The following is a 15,613-nucleotide window of genomic DNA, read 5'->3' on the forward strand; positions in this document are numbered from 1 at the left end:
TCAGCTGAACTTCGCCACAGTTTCACTTGTGTTTGTGACTCTACTGAAACAACGAACGGCTAACGAAGCTGTAAGATCTGAAGCGCTCAGGGGTCATGGCTGTGGTTGGGGAGGCGGGGGTGTTGGGGAGGGGGTGTCACTGGTGTGTTTGAAGGTTTCAGGATCCGTAAACGGCGTGCCGAGTTTCTGGTTCCTCTGAAGATGTGAAAGTTGGCTTTCAGTTTGCAGGTGTGCACACCCACACACATGTAGGTCTGTTTGTAGCAGATGATCGTGTGTGTGTGTGTGTGTGTGTTGGGGGGTGGGGGGTGGGGGGTGGCAGTGCTTGTCTTCAGACGATGGCGTGTTGATAATGACGGCGTGTGAAGAGGAACCGGTTCGCAGGGTGATGTTTTGCAACCCGCGTTTCCTTCCTCGTTCTGCCTTTCTCCGAGCGGAGGCTGAAACCATCCACCCCTCGTCTGGGAAGGAGTCCGCCTCCGCCCTGAGGAACACCTGTGACTCATGTCCCTCCAGTGGCAGAAACTGGTCATAGGCGGGCGTCCCTGAGGAAACCAGGACGACAGCACGGAGCAGGAGCTTTCAGCAGGAATCCTGCCAGTTTCCCCAAATAGGATTAAAACTGAAGTATGTCAGCCGTGTGCAGGTTTTATGTTTTTATACTTTGTATCACTGTTAGACTCACTGAGGAGTCTAATATGTGACAATAAATCCTACTCAGTTTAAAAAGTGAAGGCTTGAAGCTTTCTGCAGGCTCTGATTATACAGTTAGCAGAAAATTTATGCACAGATGTGCCTTTAGTCTGTGGTTCTAAATGTTGGGGGAGGGACCCCACTGTGGGTCACAGAACACCAGGTTGGTGGTCCTGAAGTGAGCTCCAGAAATCAAAAACAATTACTAGTGTTCTCAATACAATCATTACAAAAGGGAAATCATAAATGAGGACATCCATCCATCACCTACCACTTATTTGAGGGCAGCAGTTTGAGCAGGGAGGCACAGACCTCGCCCTCTACAGCCGCTTCTTCCTGGAGGATTCCAAGGCATTCACAGGGATCCCCCCCCCCCAGGTGCCTGAACCACCTCACCTGGCTCCTCCCGATGTGGAGGAGCAGCGGCTCTACTCCCAGCCCCAAACTTCTCACCCTGTCTCTGAGGGAGAGGCCAGCTAACCTGCGGAGAAAACTCTGTTCTTGTTTCCTCAGTCACTGCGCAGACTTCATGACCATAAGTGAGGGAAGAATCTCTGGTCTTCCCTCACAGTCCTCCACCGGAGGCAGGACCTCACTCCCACCCTTTCCCTTCTGAGGACCATGTCCTCAGAGCAAAGACTGGTTAACCTGTCGTCATTGTGTACTTCCTGTAATTGACTCAGGATTTCAGACCTGAATCATCTTGACTCATCAGTTTATCTCGTGGATTCATTCAGAAATTGATCTAATATATTGATGAGCATGTAGCTTTTCTTTTCCATCTTTTTCGCAGCTTGGTGCATTTTCTTAAAACATCCTGTTTGGTGTAAGCTGAGCCCCCGGGACGTTCGAGCCGATGGGACATTTCTTATTTATGCCAACCTGTCTGCACATGAAAGCAGGCCGAATCGTTCATTATTCACGCCACATATTTAGGACAGAAAGGAACAAAAAGTCACACAGATTGAGAAGCAGCTGCCGAGGAGTCAAAGCTCACCATTATGCTTTTTTTTATTATAAAACATTACAATAAATAAAAGAAAACGATGCAAAAATATAATTAGATTCTTTTTGAGGGGAGGTGGGGATACAACAAATGATAATTTTAATGAAATGGTCGAATTGGTCCCTGGTTTGGTGGATTGACTTGATTACATTATAGCACCATGTTGGGGTCATCATCATCATCATGGTCATCATCGACGCGTCTGCTGACCTCAAACGTTTCACAAAATAACAGCAAAAACTCGGGGCTCAGTGGAGTTCAGGTTTCATCAAATATAATATATTAAATTTACACATTATACATGAGAACGTCCTGCATGGCTTACAGAACTTGGCCAAGTAAACGAGTGGAAAAAGGCAGCTAAACCCAGATCTGTCGGGAAGGGGAAATAAAAAAGGTATTTTAGCTGCACAGCTGAAAGGGGGGGGTTAAAAAGCTTTGAGCTTCATTGATTAACAAAAAGAAAATTGATGTCAGTCATTCGAAACTTCCTCAAGGCATCCGAATCGATTTTTTTTACAGTCTTCAGGACAGCAGCAGAGTGTCAGTGTTGCTGCTCGTAGAGAGGCGGAATATGTGCAAACATTTGGAGAACAGGAAATCTAAACCCAGGAAAAAAAAAAAAAGATTCTACAGGGTTTGCATCTTTTGCAGCATAAAAACGTTAAAATTCGAGCCTTTACTTGTCCCGCCTAGGTGAGAGGTCGGCTGAGGGCTAGCGCACCAGGAGGAAGGTGAGTCCGGCGAGGCCGACCCCGGCAGCGGCAACCAGCGCCGTTTTCATCGACGAGTCCTGACTCGCTTCGGTGGCTTTGCGGGAGTACTGACAGAATCCTTCCTGCAGGAGGCGGAAGAGGACACAAAGAGAGAATCAACACAGGCATTACAAAAATAACAAAACAAAAACAAAGGACAGAACAAGAACTTTAATCACTCAAAACAAGCGTGTGATTTCACAACGGGGCCTCACGTCTGGGCAGCGAGCTCCAGGTGTCGTCCCCCCCCCCCTCGCCGCAGCTGCGTGTTTTTCTGGTCATACAACGCTAAGCTTGGACGCCAAGTTCAACACAGCTTTGACTGTTACTACAAAAAGTCCATCTGGCTGCATGTCTGTTGAAACCAGCTGCCGGCTACAGAAAGGAGGGGTGTGTGTGTGTGTGTTTACGTGGGCGAGCCCATTCATAAAAGGAGGCATCCAGTCTTGTTGACTTCAATGGAGAGATTTAAGACCAGCCCGTTAGGATATGGTGACTGAACCCTGAGCTTCAACGCTCATGTTTGCCAACAAGATGAAAAACGAAAGAAAAGAGCAGCTGGTTTTCAAGAAGTCTTTAAGATGAACCCGGGCAGAGAAGGTGCTTTCCAGTCCTTTCATTTCAGACACAAAGCTCCTACATGCAGGTCAGATAATAAAGTGTAGACAGGACTAACATACCCATCCATTGTTCTCCAGCAACCAGTCTTTCTTGTGCTCCTCCAGGTAATCGGCTATGGTCTTGGCCAGCGCCCGACAGCTTACGGGTTCCAGTTCCTGCGGCTGCCCGGGGTCCAGCCCCGGCTTCGAGCCCCGCTGCTGCTCCTGCAGCTGTCGCAGCAGCACCCCGGTGAAGGTGAACAGGGACACCACCCTCCCCCAGTTAAAGTGTCCGTCTCCCGCCATCTCGTCCATCACCTTCCTGAGGCCGGAGCACAGGTCCGGCCCGCAGTGCCTCAGGAAGTTCTGGGCCAGGGAGTGGAAGCGGGCCTGGTGCTGCGCCTCCATGGCCTGGCCCAGGCGCCTCATGGCGGCGGCGGCGGCGGCGGCAGTGTCGCTGGGAGGTGGAGAGCCTGGGCATGGGCTCGGGCAGTGCAGGGACAGGTAGTCCTCCGCTACAGCCAGGGTCTCTTTCCACAGCCCACAGGACATTTTCTGAAGGCAGAAAACATATGTTACAATGAAAAATAGGACAACAGGTTGGTTCATTAGGATGAATGAACACCAATAATCATTAAAAAAAGGCATAAAGTTAGTTAAGACCTGCAGTCACAATCATCAAGGTTTGAAAATGAAAGTGAAAACTCAAAAAGCTTCATTTTGTCTCATCCTGAGGTGAAGAGGGCTTTGTCTGCTCCAACACTGGCCTTTGTTGTGCTGACATCAAATCCACCCCCATGTCTCCCTTCTTAATTATCGTTTTAAAAAACACAGAAACGGGAGGCTTGGATAAAAATAAATTAATTAATTAGAAAGGGGAGGAAGGGGAACAAAAATCCCCAACAATGTGCGTCACTTAGCGACGTGTCAGTCACTTGAAGGCGACGCCGGAGCCGAGCTAGCTCCCGGCGAACCGGTTAAAAGCTAAACACGACACACACACAGCTTTAATGTGTCTGTTAAATTAAACACAACACGGACAGAGGTGGAGTTCGAGGGGGACGGCGTAATGTCAACTGTCCGTTTTATAAAAATTATTTCAGCGTTAAACCGGTGAACTTGAACGCCGCACCGCTGACAGCCAGCAGAGTAATGGAGGACACAAAGGACGGATCACTCACTACAGGGAACTAACTGAGCCGCCGGGGCCGGCTCTGCGCGGACAGCCGCACAACCGCCTCCGTCTTTGTGGCGCTCTCGTATCGAAGAAATACAGCAAATACGTGTTAAATACGTTTATCTTTCGAAAACAAGCAAACAAAAAAAAGGGTTACCCTCCCAGCGATATGCGACGGCTCTCTGCGCACCCAGACGGCGGAAGGAGAACCTCGGTGCGTTCCGTTCGTCGCCGCTTCCCCCCTCGGAGCTGCGCATTTATTTCCTCCGCCCACATTGCCCATATATGGCGTTTACTTCCGCTTATGTCTGTAAGGAAATAAAACTAAGAGAGGAAAATTCACACACAACTGCTTTCTGAGAAAATTAAAAATAAATTTAAAAACCCCGCAGAAGTCCCCACAGGCCACTACTTTACGTTATTGATTTTCACTTGAAGTTATGACCAACCACACACATTAACACATCATTTTCAGAATCCCACTTTTTATTTCTTAACTAAATCTCAGTACAAGAAAAAAATAATACATTTTTGTAATCATTATTTAAGAAAATGACTTCAGACTTACAGTAGTTCAGATGAGACACCTAATATATGAACTAAAACTAACATTTGTTTTATTCAGACTTTAGAAACCCGGTACAATCTTAGGCAATAATTTTATTAAATTCAGTTCAAACTAGTTTCATCTGCCAACAAAAATGTAACGAGACGTAAAGCTGGTGCACCAGATTGGATCAACGAGCACAAGAGGAGGAAATGGTAACAAAATGTGTGGCAGAGACTGCAGCTCACGTCTTATTCTTCTTTTTTTTTGTGGACTTTCACTACAAGGTGATTTCCTCCTGCCGTTTCGTTCTCCTTTTTCCCTTTTTGCGCCTTGTAGTTTTTCCTCGGGGTTTCCCTCTTCTTTAGGTTTTGATTTGGACAACTGAACGTCAAAAGCACCCAGGTGCTTCATTGTTTTGCTGACCAAACCTTTGAACGCTGGGAAAAATAAATGAAGACACGATGAAAGAAGGATATTAATAATAAAAATAAAGGACACAAACTAGTTCAGCAGACATGTAAAACATCCGCTCTTCCAGGAAACGAGCTGAGAGGCAACACGTCATCTCACCATCTGGTGAAACTGAGGTCGATCTCGTTCTACATCTGTGTTTCTGTAACAACCCACAGTTTTATTCCACGCAGTGGAACATCCAACCACGTCAGGCTGTTTAATAACCTCGTCACTCTGACATTATGCTTACCTGAAGAGTAACTCTCTATTCCTACAGATAAACAAACATACAGCGAGATAATAAAAGGTGTGTAAATAAAGTCGGTGTTGTCACAAAAGAGGGGGAAGACAAGAATTAATAATTAAATTGAAAAGGATGGAGCTTCAGGGAAGAACTGCGAGCATACGTCACACAAAACACAAATACTCAAAATCCTGCTTCATTTTCTCTCTCAGGTAAAACCTCAGCTGCGACTTAAAGATGCAGTAATAACAACAGTGTGCTTTAATGACATTATTCTGCACAGCCGAGGTTCTCTCAAGGAACAAAAGTTAACAGAACAAACACGAGCGTCCTCATCTGAACGCCCTAAACGGCGACTAAAACACAGATTGAGCCTCTTTCCAAATATTTAATACTTCCTAAATAAGTAATGTGATTACATAATGGGTCGAGAAACAAACAATAATAAAAAAATGTGGTTTTTTGTGGTAAATTAGCAGGTAAAGAAGGAGCCAAGTTGAGCTTCTGAAGTTTCCCCGTCGGTGAACTCCTGCAGCCGGGTGAGGGGGGCGAGGGGGGTCGACACCGATTTAGGCCCAAATCTGTGAAGAAAAAGCAGCAGCTCAGTGTCTAAAATCATCTAAAATCCTGCCCATTCCAACAGGCTGCCAGTAAGGTTAATTAGCTGTGAGATGTTCCAGCTATAGATGGTGGAAATGCCCTCTTTTTGTGTGTTTTTTTTATGGATCAGATTGAGTTTTAATCGACCAGGAAGTCACTGAATTCTGCTGACATGCCATCCAAACTTTACTTTAAACACTGTGAATGAAGAGCTCCAGGAAAAGCCTTTCACACCTGTGGGGTTTTGCCCACAATATGAATAGAATATACATTTTTTTCCTGTTTTGCCTAGCAGGAAACTCCTCCGCGCTTCTCTGGATGGACGTGCAGAAAGAAAATTCCACTTCTGACTGGGGCTGTTCCTGAACGTTCCCCGGTTCTCTGGGGAGGTGTGTGTGTGGTGTGTGTGTGGTGTGTGTGTGGGGGAGAAGAGACTCCGGCTCACCCGTAAGGTGTTGTCCCAGGAGGCGGAGCAGAGCGCCGTGCCGTCAGGTGAAACCCGGACTCTGCTGACGCGGTTCTCGTGGCCGAAGAGGATGGAGATGCGGTTCCCCTTCAGAACGTCCCACACGTTTATGGTGTAGTCGTTATAACCGGCGAAAAGCAGCCGACCTGGGGGGTTGGGATAGGATGTGGGTGATGGTAAAAATATATTTAAACACAACAAAAAAAAAGGAAGTGGGGGATTTTAGAGTAAGGGGAAGCAGTCAGATGGGATCAGATGAAACTGTGACCTAATGTTCCTGAAATAGAAGCATTATTCAGCTTAAATTTCATGATATTGACCAGGGTATGTGTCGGGGAGAGAACGGAGAACCAAAATATGTCTCACAAATTTCAACTCTCACCGCTCAGAGAGAAGTCCACGCTGGACGCCCCGAAGACGATGCTGTCCTTCTGATAGACGGCCACTTCGCGGTCAGCTCGCAGGTCATAGAAGCGGCACTGAGGAGTGCCGACAGAACCGTTAGAGAAGAACTCGCCGCACGCGCACGCAAACAAACTGCGGCTCGTCACCGCCAGGGACGGTCGTACCGGACGACACGTCCATTTGTAACGCCGCTTCATTCACGGCAATCTCATTATATCAACACATTGTTACGACATCAGTGACAAAAACTAAAAAGCAAAACACAACAATATAGCACATCAGACTGAACTCACCGTGGCGTCGTCGGACGCAGATGCAAATGCGTCTCCGCTGGGGTAGTACCTGTACACAAATGGTCAAAAGTTCAACTACATACTGCTGTACTGATACACTTTATACACACACACACACACAAAGAAAAGAGTAGATTAGTTTTAAATTAGAGTAGTTTTGCAGCTCAAACTACATCACAAAGCTGAGACTCAAACCTGTCGTCTTATTATTAAAGCAAAACATGAAGCTAAAGTCTGTAAAACTTCAGATTTCAGTTTAAATTTGTGCTTAATAGGTTTTAGGATCCTAAAGATAAAGCCGACCCGAGGCGTTAGAGAACCCCCCTCCTCTGGCCAGCAGGGGGCCCCCAAGAGCGCCTGAATATTTACACAAAACAAACTAAAGCACAGGTTAATCTACATTTGTTGTAATCAGAAAGACAAACTACTCTACTTCTTGTGTTCGCATTGAATCCACGCTGTAGATATTTTGCTAACAGGCGGACAGGGTGGACTCTAATAGCTATGAGCACAACGCGTGGTGCTTAGAGCGTTCATTGGGGAGAGCCACAAATACAATTGTGGCTCCAGCTGTTCGCATTCCAGGAAATATCTTCTTGTTGCTTCTCACTGGGGGGAGAAAATAAAAACTGCGCAGACGTTCTCGTATATTGATTAAACGGACTCACTTCACGCAGTTGATGTCGGACACGTGACTATCGAAAGACTGGATGTTCTGTCCGGAGCGCATGTCCCACACGTTGGCCTTCATGTCACAGCCCTGACAACACACACACACACACGCACACACATGTTAGTGACAGAAAACAGGGAAGCTGATTGATGAGCTAACAGCTAGTCTGAGCTGTCAAAGAGCTATCTGCCACTTCAGAACAGGAGAACTGTCGATTTTAAAGTTTACTCGGTGTGTGTCGCATGGGAGAAAAGTAAAGAGCGAATGTGTTTCTGACCCCAGAGACAAAAGTGTTTCCGGTCTCAGACGGGGCGAGGTCCAGGGACAGGACATCTGCCGTGTGACCGTGGAAACTCTGCAGCAGCTGACCGCTCTCCACGTCCCACAGGGCGCACGTGCCGTCGCCGCTGGAGGTCAGGAGCTAACACACACACACAGAGAGAGTCATACACCTGTGAGCAAGGGTACACCCAACACACTGAGAACAAAAACACAGAACATGGAAACATGCGTTCATCTTAAAGCAGACTGGATAGAGGAAACACGTACATGCTGAGTGTTTAATTACCTAAATAAGATAAGAGTTCATTAAACGGCGTGGTAGGATTCTGAGTGGAGAGTGTGTGTCAGCCTACAGCTTACAGTTCATCTGACGGTTTCTCAAAGATGCTTCTCTGCCACCTGGCGTGCCTACGACCCATGCATGCAGGGAAACCAGGGTTTTTAAGTAAGAGAACAGGGTAGCTGTGGCTGCATACGTCACGCTGAAGACGATCGACAGGATCTCATGTGGCCACAGACGCCTACAGAACCGGCTGTCTGAAGTTATCTGTTCCCTTTCCTGTAAAGCAGCTGGCTTCGCTTTCAGTTCTCAGAGGACTGAGAACTGAAGCAGGGAGCTCGAGCAACCAGGAACTGATCCCATTTATTTACAGCGCCACCATCGTGGCCGTCAGTGGCGTCCCCGTTTTGGGTTTTCCTCGCAACATTTTGCAGGTCAAACGCCACTTCTCTCCCACAGGAAATCCTCACCGCGCCTGCGTCCGTCTGTGCGCAAACAGGCACACAAAGTGCTGAAGTGTCAACAAATCCTCGGATGAAAAGGAGATTATGGGCACTCAGAGACGCATGCAGGCATCGCTGGTGTCTGGTTGATTAGAAAGCTCCTGCCTGGATGACCTCAGGCTCCAAACACACGCCCCACCCTGCCCGCAGTCAGAGTTTCTCTTCAACCAGGAGCGCGACAGAGAACCACAGCTGTCCAACCATTGGACGGAGAGCTTTTATTTCAGTTTTAACTTTGTTCATCTTCTTTATGGGACCAAATCTAAAACCCTTCCTCAGGATTAACAAGCTGCCGCATGTTTTTAGTTTTCGAGATGGGTGTTTTTCTCGACTGGAATTGAACAGGGCAACTAAATATGAGTCCTTTAGTGTTAATATCCAAGAACTGAAGCATCAGGAGACACTCAGATGGTGTTGAGCTGCACGGACATGTTCACATGTTTCAAATCCACTGAAACTAAGTTTAGAGAACGTTTTTCACAAGGGATGAAGTCTGACACTACATCTTTGCTGATATAAGCTTGGAGGGAGAATATATTTACCTTCCTGTGGTGATAATTCACTGTCTGAGGCGGCGTAGAGTGACGTATCCTGACACGCAGAGGGAGCAAATTTATCCACCACCAGGTGCAGTGGTGGAGCCAGAGGGTGGCCAGTCATTTGAGGAAGCTATAGTTTCCTCAAATAAATGTGGTGGCCAATTTACACACACACACACACATATATATATATATATATATATATATATATATATATATATATAGTGGTGGCCATCTTAGTTTTTGACATGGCGACCCATGTCTCCATAGCAACCTTACTTATGCTGCGACGCATCCATGCACCAAAATGGACGCCAGTACTTCGCTTATTTTTCAAGTTTGTCCAGCTCACAGGATGAAGCGAACGGACCGAGGGTATTTCCAAGTCCCCTCTTCGCGCCGCCACGTTTAAGCTTCACACGTGAGCTCACGTTCAGAGCAGCAGCAAGCCGATCGAAAGAAAACAAAAACACAAGTGAGTGACGCAAACCGGCGGCCCTGACAGACCTCTGGGCTCGTCCCTCGTGGACTCAAGTGACAGAAAGGAGAAGCAGGCAGGGAGGAAATCTAAGTGTGTGTAAGTCTGTGTGAAATGTTCTGCCCTCGGGGGTCAGCGTGCTCCACTCTCTCGCAGATAAAAACCACTCAGAGTCTATTAATACTCCCAGGACAGAGGATCATTCCTCTCCCTGTCTCCTTTCTGTCTCCTCCTCCTCCTCACCTCACGGTGCTCCTCTGCTTTGTAAGAAGCCAGAGGGGAGTAAATTATTAAAGCCGAACAGCTCCGACCGTTTCCTGTCCTCTTTCGACTCCGCCCTTTGTCGCGTTGCTTCCCGGCTGGGAACGCACAGGATGCAACAATATATATTAATCCCGGGATACAAAACTTCAAATATACAGATATTAAAATATATATCCAGTACATGACGTGTATGGACAGTCCGGGTGGGACAGTGTCTTTAAAGAACATGAATTCTCCTGGAAACCACTGAGGTTTCCCTCAACATGGAACAAAGTCCAACTTGTAAAAGTGCCCGTCGCCATCTTTAAAACAGGACTTCGTTTCCTCTTCAGTCAAGCTGCAAACCAGTGAGTAAAGTTGCCCGAACAGGACAGCCTCTTCATCTCCTCGTACGAAGAGAACGCATCCAGAAGGTTTGCCGTTTTAACAACACGAGGGGCCCGGTTACGTGTGCGCACAGTCGACTGCGACCTCTGAGAACACATCGTCTGCCTTACAGAAAGACTTCACCTGGAAGAGACACCTGAGCAGATCAGCATCCACACGAGACTGGAGCCCGTGTCCGTCGCTCACCTGCATGTCAGAGCTGGTGAAGGTGCATCCTGACACGTAGTTGGTGTGCATGGCCACAGACTTCTTCTTCGCAGCCAAGTTCTCGTTTCTGTCCAACGACAGCGGGACCACTGAGCACTTGTTGTCCAGCCCGCTGTTGGAGGAGAGAAAACAAGTTCACAAATAAAAGGAAGCAGGTTGAGTTTCTGTAAACTAACAGAATATGTATGTCCAAAAAGGATAAAATCTCTGCACCCACCCGCACGCCACGGCACAACCCGAGGGAGCGTACGCGCACGCCATGACCCACGTACACGGCAGGGTGACCCCGTGTTCCTGTGGGACACAAACAACGTGGCAAACCCTCTTTTTTTTTTTTGTTCCACATATACACACAGAGCAGCTGCTGTGAACCTGCTGTGGAGCGTATGTTTGCTCCATTAGGACCTCCGTGCCTCTCAGTAAGATATATAAAACATTAACCATTAAACCAGGACAGGTCTGGGCTACCAGTGAAGACACACACACACACTTGGACAAACAGAGCCGTTAAGAGGGACAGCTGGATAGATTATCTTTAAACGCATATTTCTGTCTAACCGTGTCATGTCGCCTCTCTTAGAGGAGCCACTCGGATCATCCGAGCCTTAAATTGAAAAAAATTAAACTCTTCGGCTTATTTAGCAGGACGGAGCTGTGAGAAATGGACAATCACACCTCGGGAATAATTGTTTTTACTCCTTTTGTCGTCGTTTGGACGGATTAATATTCATTTTAAGGACAGATAATCAGAACTGTATCCTGAGAAACACGTTTCGGACTTTTCGTCTCTTTTCTCCCCTTCTAACAACAACTAAAGTGTCTCCCACACCTTTGAAACAAGAACATCATAAAGATGTTTCCTTACCTTATTAAGAGTGAAAGCATCCCAGACAATGATCTTTCCATCCTAGATTAGAGAAACATCACAACGTTAGCAGGCTACTTACAAGGAAACCATCACAGTGCTTCGCTCGTTTTCTGTGTGTTTGTACTTTGTGTACTTGTACTTTGTGTACTTGTGCTCTGTGTACTTGCGTGTACCTGGGAGGAGCTGACTACACGACGCTTGTCTTTGCACCAGTCCACGCACAGCACCTTGTTCCCATGACCCTTCAGCACACGTCTGGTCTTTATGGAGAGAGCCGCCACTGCTTCGACCTTCTCAGCGACCTGGTGCACTGAACACACACACACGCACACACACACACACACATTTACCAGGTCCTGGAAGGTCTATGGTAAGAGAGGTTAAACAGAATGACGCTTGACATACAAACAAACACGTTGGTGTTTGTGGTCTTGTTCCATTTCTATTCTTAAACATCATATTTAGAATCGTTCCGCTAATAAACAGATTAATATTAGACAGGAAGTCTAATGGAAGTACAAAAAGCAAACATTTAAACAAGCTAACACAGTGTTTATCAAACAGAACAGAAGTGGCAGAATTTGTTTAAGGGACGATGAAGTTTGAAATATCTGAACGACTGATTGGAAACATTAAAAGTGTCTTTTTGGAAATCTAAAACACTTTTTTTTCCCACCTCATTTAATGACGCCTGCCATTCATACCCAGTCCAGCTGTTAAACGTTACATTTAATTAAACCTAATTCCCCCAATGACAAAAAGATAGTTTTAACTTGTAGGAATGCTGTTTTAGATACTTTAAATTTAAATTCTGACTAGTAGGACCAGTTCCTGCCATCTAAATAAAGACCTATCGTTCCTTGAAGGAATGCATATCACCCGCCACCTTTAATGTCAGAGTTTTAGTCTCTGGCATGAAATGAATGGGTTGTGCTCAGAGTAACTCTCAGCTACTACCAAATGAAATTTTAGGTCAGTATCTATAAAAAATGACTGAGTTAAAGCTTTTTCTGTGTTGGCTATTATTGACACACTGCAGCGGGCATCTTGAACTGGACTGACCCCAAAAATCGATGGGTTGCAGAGGCTCCTCCAGTGGTTGTTTCATCAAAATACGCCCTGCAGTGTGTTAGATATTTTGCTAACACACCAACGTGGGTCAACTCCCAGTGGTTACTGCTTCTACCATGCCAAACATCAGGTCGAAATCTGCCAAACCGACTGAACTGCAGCTGTTTTTCGTAGCTTCGAAGGTCAGCCGGTTGTGGCGGCCATCTTGAATTGGATCGACTCCAAAAGGGCGATTAATTGCAGACACACATCTAAAGATTAAACCCTGAACGTTTCATTAAAATCCGCCCAGTGGTTCGTGAGCTATTTCAGTAACAAACGCACATTAATAACTTGAAGCAAATTTCCACAGAAGCGTGGGTTGATTATATGATAAAACGGCCTGCCATACCTGAGTTGTCTAAACCCAGCAGACATCAGTGAAGCGGCTGCCTGATTTCCATTAGTTTCAGTAAAGAAGACAAACATGGCGGCTCAGCGGGGTGCATTTTGACCCCCAACACTCACGCTCCACGTCGGTCAGCTTGCCCCGCTCCTCCTCGAGCTTCTTCTTCAGGTTCTCGCTCTCCTTCTTCAGGGAGGTCAGGGTCTCTCCGCTCTGGAGTCCCTGGCAGGCCATCTTCAACAACAACAACAACAGGAGCAGGAGGAGGAGGAGAACCGGCCCGGTCAGTCAGAGCTCCGTTAAACGGCCGCGGCACGAGCGCGACCAGTGATGCCGCCGCGCGTGCCGCTCTCAGCCCCTCCCAGCAGAAAACAGGAGCGACAAATATTTAATAAATTTAAACTATTAAAACTACAGCTGCGGCTCGTTCAAGTGTGGAGGAACAAACATGAAACTAAAATACAGTTTGAGTCACATTAACCCCCAGTCATTTAATAAATGCAGAAATTATGTCAGAAGCAACAAAGATTTAAAACAAAAACTCCGAAACATCTTATATTTTGTCAACTTTTATGGCTTCAATTTGTTTAAAGTCAGTTTTAAAATGAGAAATTGCCAATTTTCGTCAGTTTAGTGGCAGAAATGGGCTTCCATAGAGGCTTTGGACCACGTTGATGAAATATATCTTCATTCTAAAAGTCAGCCAAGTCTGTTTTTTATATAATAGCAGTATAATTAGTGAGGACCAATGTCAAATTATAACTCTCTTATTCGATCCATTTGTTTCATTGCATCCAAGAATCTGCGTGTAAAAAAAGATTTGAGTGTTCTTGGCTTGTATCTTGACTCCATCCTGGTTTATTTCAGAACCAAGTTAATTATCTGAACCTGCCTGTCAGTTTGTCGCTGCCAAATGACTACCAGCCATCAAAGAATAGAAGCGATCATTAAGAGTTTTAGGGAAAGTGTTTGGAATCAGGATGTGTCATGAAAACCCTCCAGGATGAATTAATCCTGACTGATGAGGAGCGCAGAGTCAAGCTCAGTGATTGAATCAAGGTTAAGTTCAGCCAGGATCACTGGAAAAAGACCAGATTAAGCCCAGATTTTGTAAATTAAAGTAATCATCATCATCATCATCATCATCAGGCTGTGGACATGAGTCCAGGTTTGGAACATGGCTGATCAGGAGCGTGACGTGATTTAACTGTTTCCGTTACCATTTCCACGCAGAAGGAGCAGTAGTTGATGGGCTCGTTCTTGACGTAGATGTTCATCAGAGGACTGGCCTTCCCACAGCTGTCGCACGGGCCAAACGTGGCCGCCAGGAACGTCTGGTCACACATGGCTGCGGGCGGGACGGGTCACCAACGAGCTGCGGAAAGCCAAAAGGTCAGCTCCATCATCCGGCCCACACACAGGAGGCCGTTCGGGCTTCAAGTTTCTTTTTGTCTCCTCAATGCTGGGCTGAGAGTGTGTGTGTAGGTGTGTGTGTGTGTTGCACCAAGAGGTAAGCAGTCGCTAATCTACTCCACGCTGATCCTCCTCAGAGCTTCAGACCAGATGAGGAGCAGCTATTCTGGGCAACACACACACACACACAGCCACAGGACGGTTCAACAAACAAGTAAACAACTGTTTGTGTTACATTACATGTGGGATAAAATATGGCCAAACGATACATTAAATACACTTCATACTACAGCACAGTTACACAAGTAGGTCTATTTTTTGTCTGATTGTGTTACACTTCTCCTGCTTTTATTTTGAAGGGTCACAGAACCAAATTGACAGTTTTGTACCAAAAGACATCAGGTAAGAAGACAGGTACTACCGTGCTTTCGTACTCTATACATTTTGCTGTCTTTAAATTAAAAAAGATTCTCCTTCTCAGCAGATTTTAGAACGTCTGGAACACGGGGAACAGGAATCAAATAATTCGCACCGACAGACTTTCCATGAAAAACCGTAACTAAACAAGTCTTACCTGACAGGAGGACGTCTGCGTCTGGAGACGTACGAGGAGCTGTGGAGGACTGACAGCGAGGGACGATAAGCTCCTTAGGAAAGTGTCTAAGCCGCAGGTGTCAGACTCTGGTTCCTCGGCATATTTTAGACGCGTTCTCGCTTTAAATCACCTGCTTTAAACGGACGACTTGTGGACGTGCTGCTGGAGAACTTGATGATTTGATTAAGGCGTTTGAATCAGGTGTGTTGGAGCAGGAAGACCTACAACAACTTCCAGGACGGTGGAGCGTCGAGGCCTGGAGTCTGACACTCTGCTCTGCTCGGACCTCCAAGCAGCTGTTAAATGATCTTTCAGGTGGAAAACTGACACAACCTGGCATCCTAGAAGAAAACAGTGGCATTTTCTTTATTATCCAGATAATCCCGTCCCATTTAATACCCGAACAGTTCAGGGGTTCAGTCAATAT

General features: G+C 46.3%; 2 protein-coding genes across 3 annotated transcripts; both read right to left on the reverse strand.

Annotated features, from left to right (window-relative positions):
* Window positions 1-1,669: 1,669 nt before the first annotated feature.
* On the reverse strand, window positions 1,670-4,545 carry bcl2l10 (BCL2 like 10). Of its 2 annotated transcripts, XM_025006502.2 has the most exons (4): window positions 4,388-4,545; window positions 3,135-3,608; window positions 2,383-2,537; window positions 1,670-2,301 (listed from the first exon to the last, which is right to left on the reverse strand). In XM_025006502.2, the coding sequence occupies exons 1-3, from the start codon at window positions 4,511-4,513 to the stop codon at window positions 2,415-2,417; spliced, it is 723 nt and encodes a 240-aa protein (XP_024862270.1). In that variant the 5' UTR covers window positions 4,514-4,545; the 3' UTR covers window positions 1,670-2,301; window positions 2,383-2,414. The 2 variants fall into 2 exon arrangements, with proteins under 2 accessions (XP_024862270.1, XP_017274292.1); XM_017418803.3 differs by having other exon boundaries at window positions 1,670-2,537.
* Window positions 4,546-4,695: 150 nt separating this feature from the next.
* gnb5b (guanine nucleotide binding protein (G protein), beta 5b) lies at window positions 4,696-15,275 on the reverse strand. Its single transcript, XM_017418802.3, has 13 exons — window positions 15,166-15,275; window positions 14,399-14,553; window positions 13,301-13,412; window positions 11,896-12,032; window positions 11,720-11,761; window positions 11,072-11,148; window positions 10,834-10,966; window positions 8,192-8,335; window positions 7,910-8,001; window positions 7,242-7,290; window positions 6,926-7,022; window positions 6,523-6,689; window positions 4,696-6,058 (listed from the first exon to the last, which is right to left on the reverse strand). Exons 2-13 carry the CDS (start codon window positions 14,522-14,524, stop codon window positions 6,047-6,049), a joined length of 1,188 nt encoding a protein of 395 aa, XP_017274291.1. The 5' UTR covers window positions 14,525-14,553; window positions 15,166-15,275; the 3' UTR covers window positions 4,696-6,046.
* Window positions 15,276-15,613: the final 338 nt, after the last annotated feature.

Source organism: Kryptolebias marmoratus, linkage group LG15, assembly GCF_001649575.2.
Source record: "Kryptolebias marmoratus isolate JLee-2015 linkage group LG15, ASM164957v2, whole genome shotgun sequence".
Lineage (NCBI taxonomy): Eukaryota > Metazoa > Chordata > Actinopteri > Cyprinodontiformes > Rivulidae > Kryptolebias > Kryptolebias marmoratus.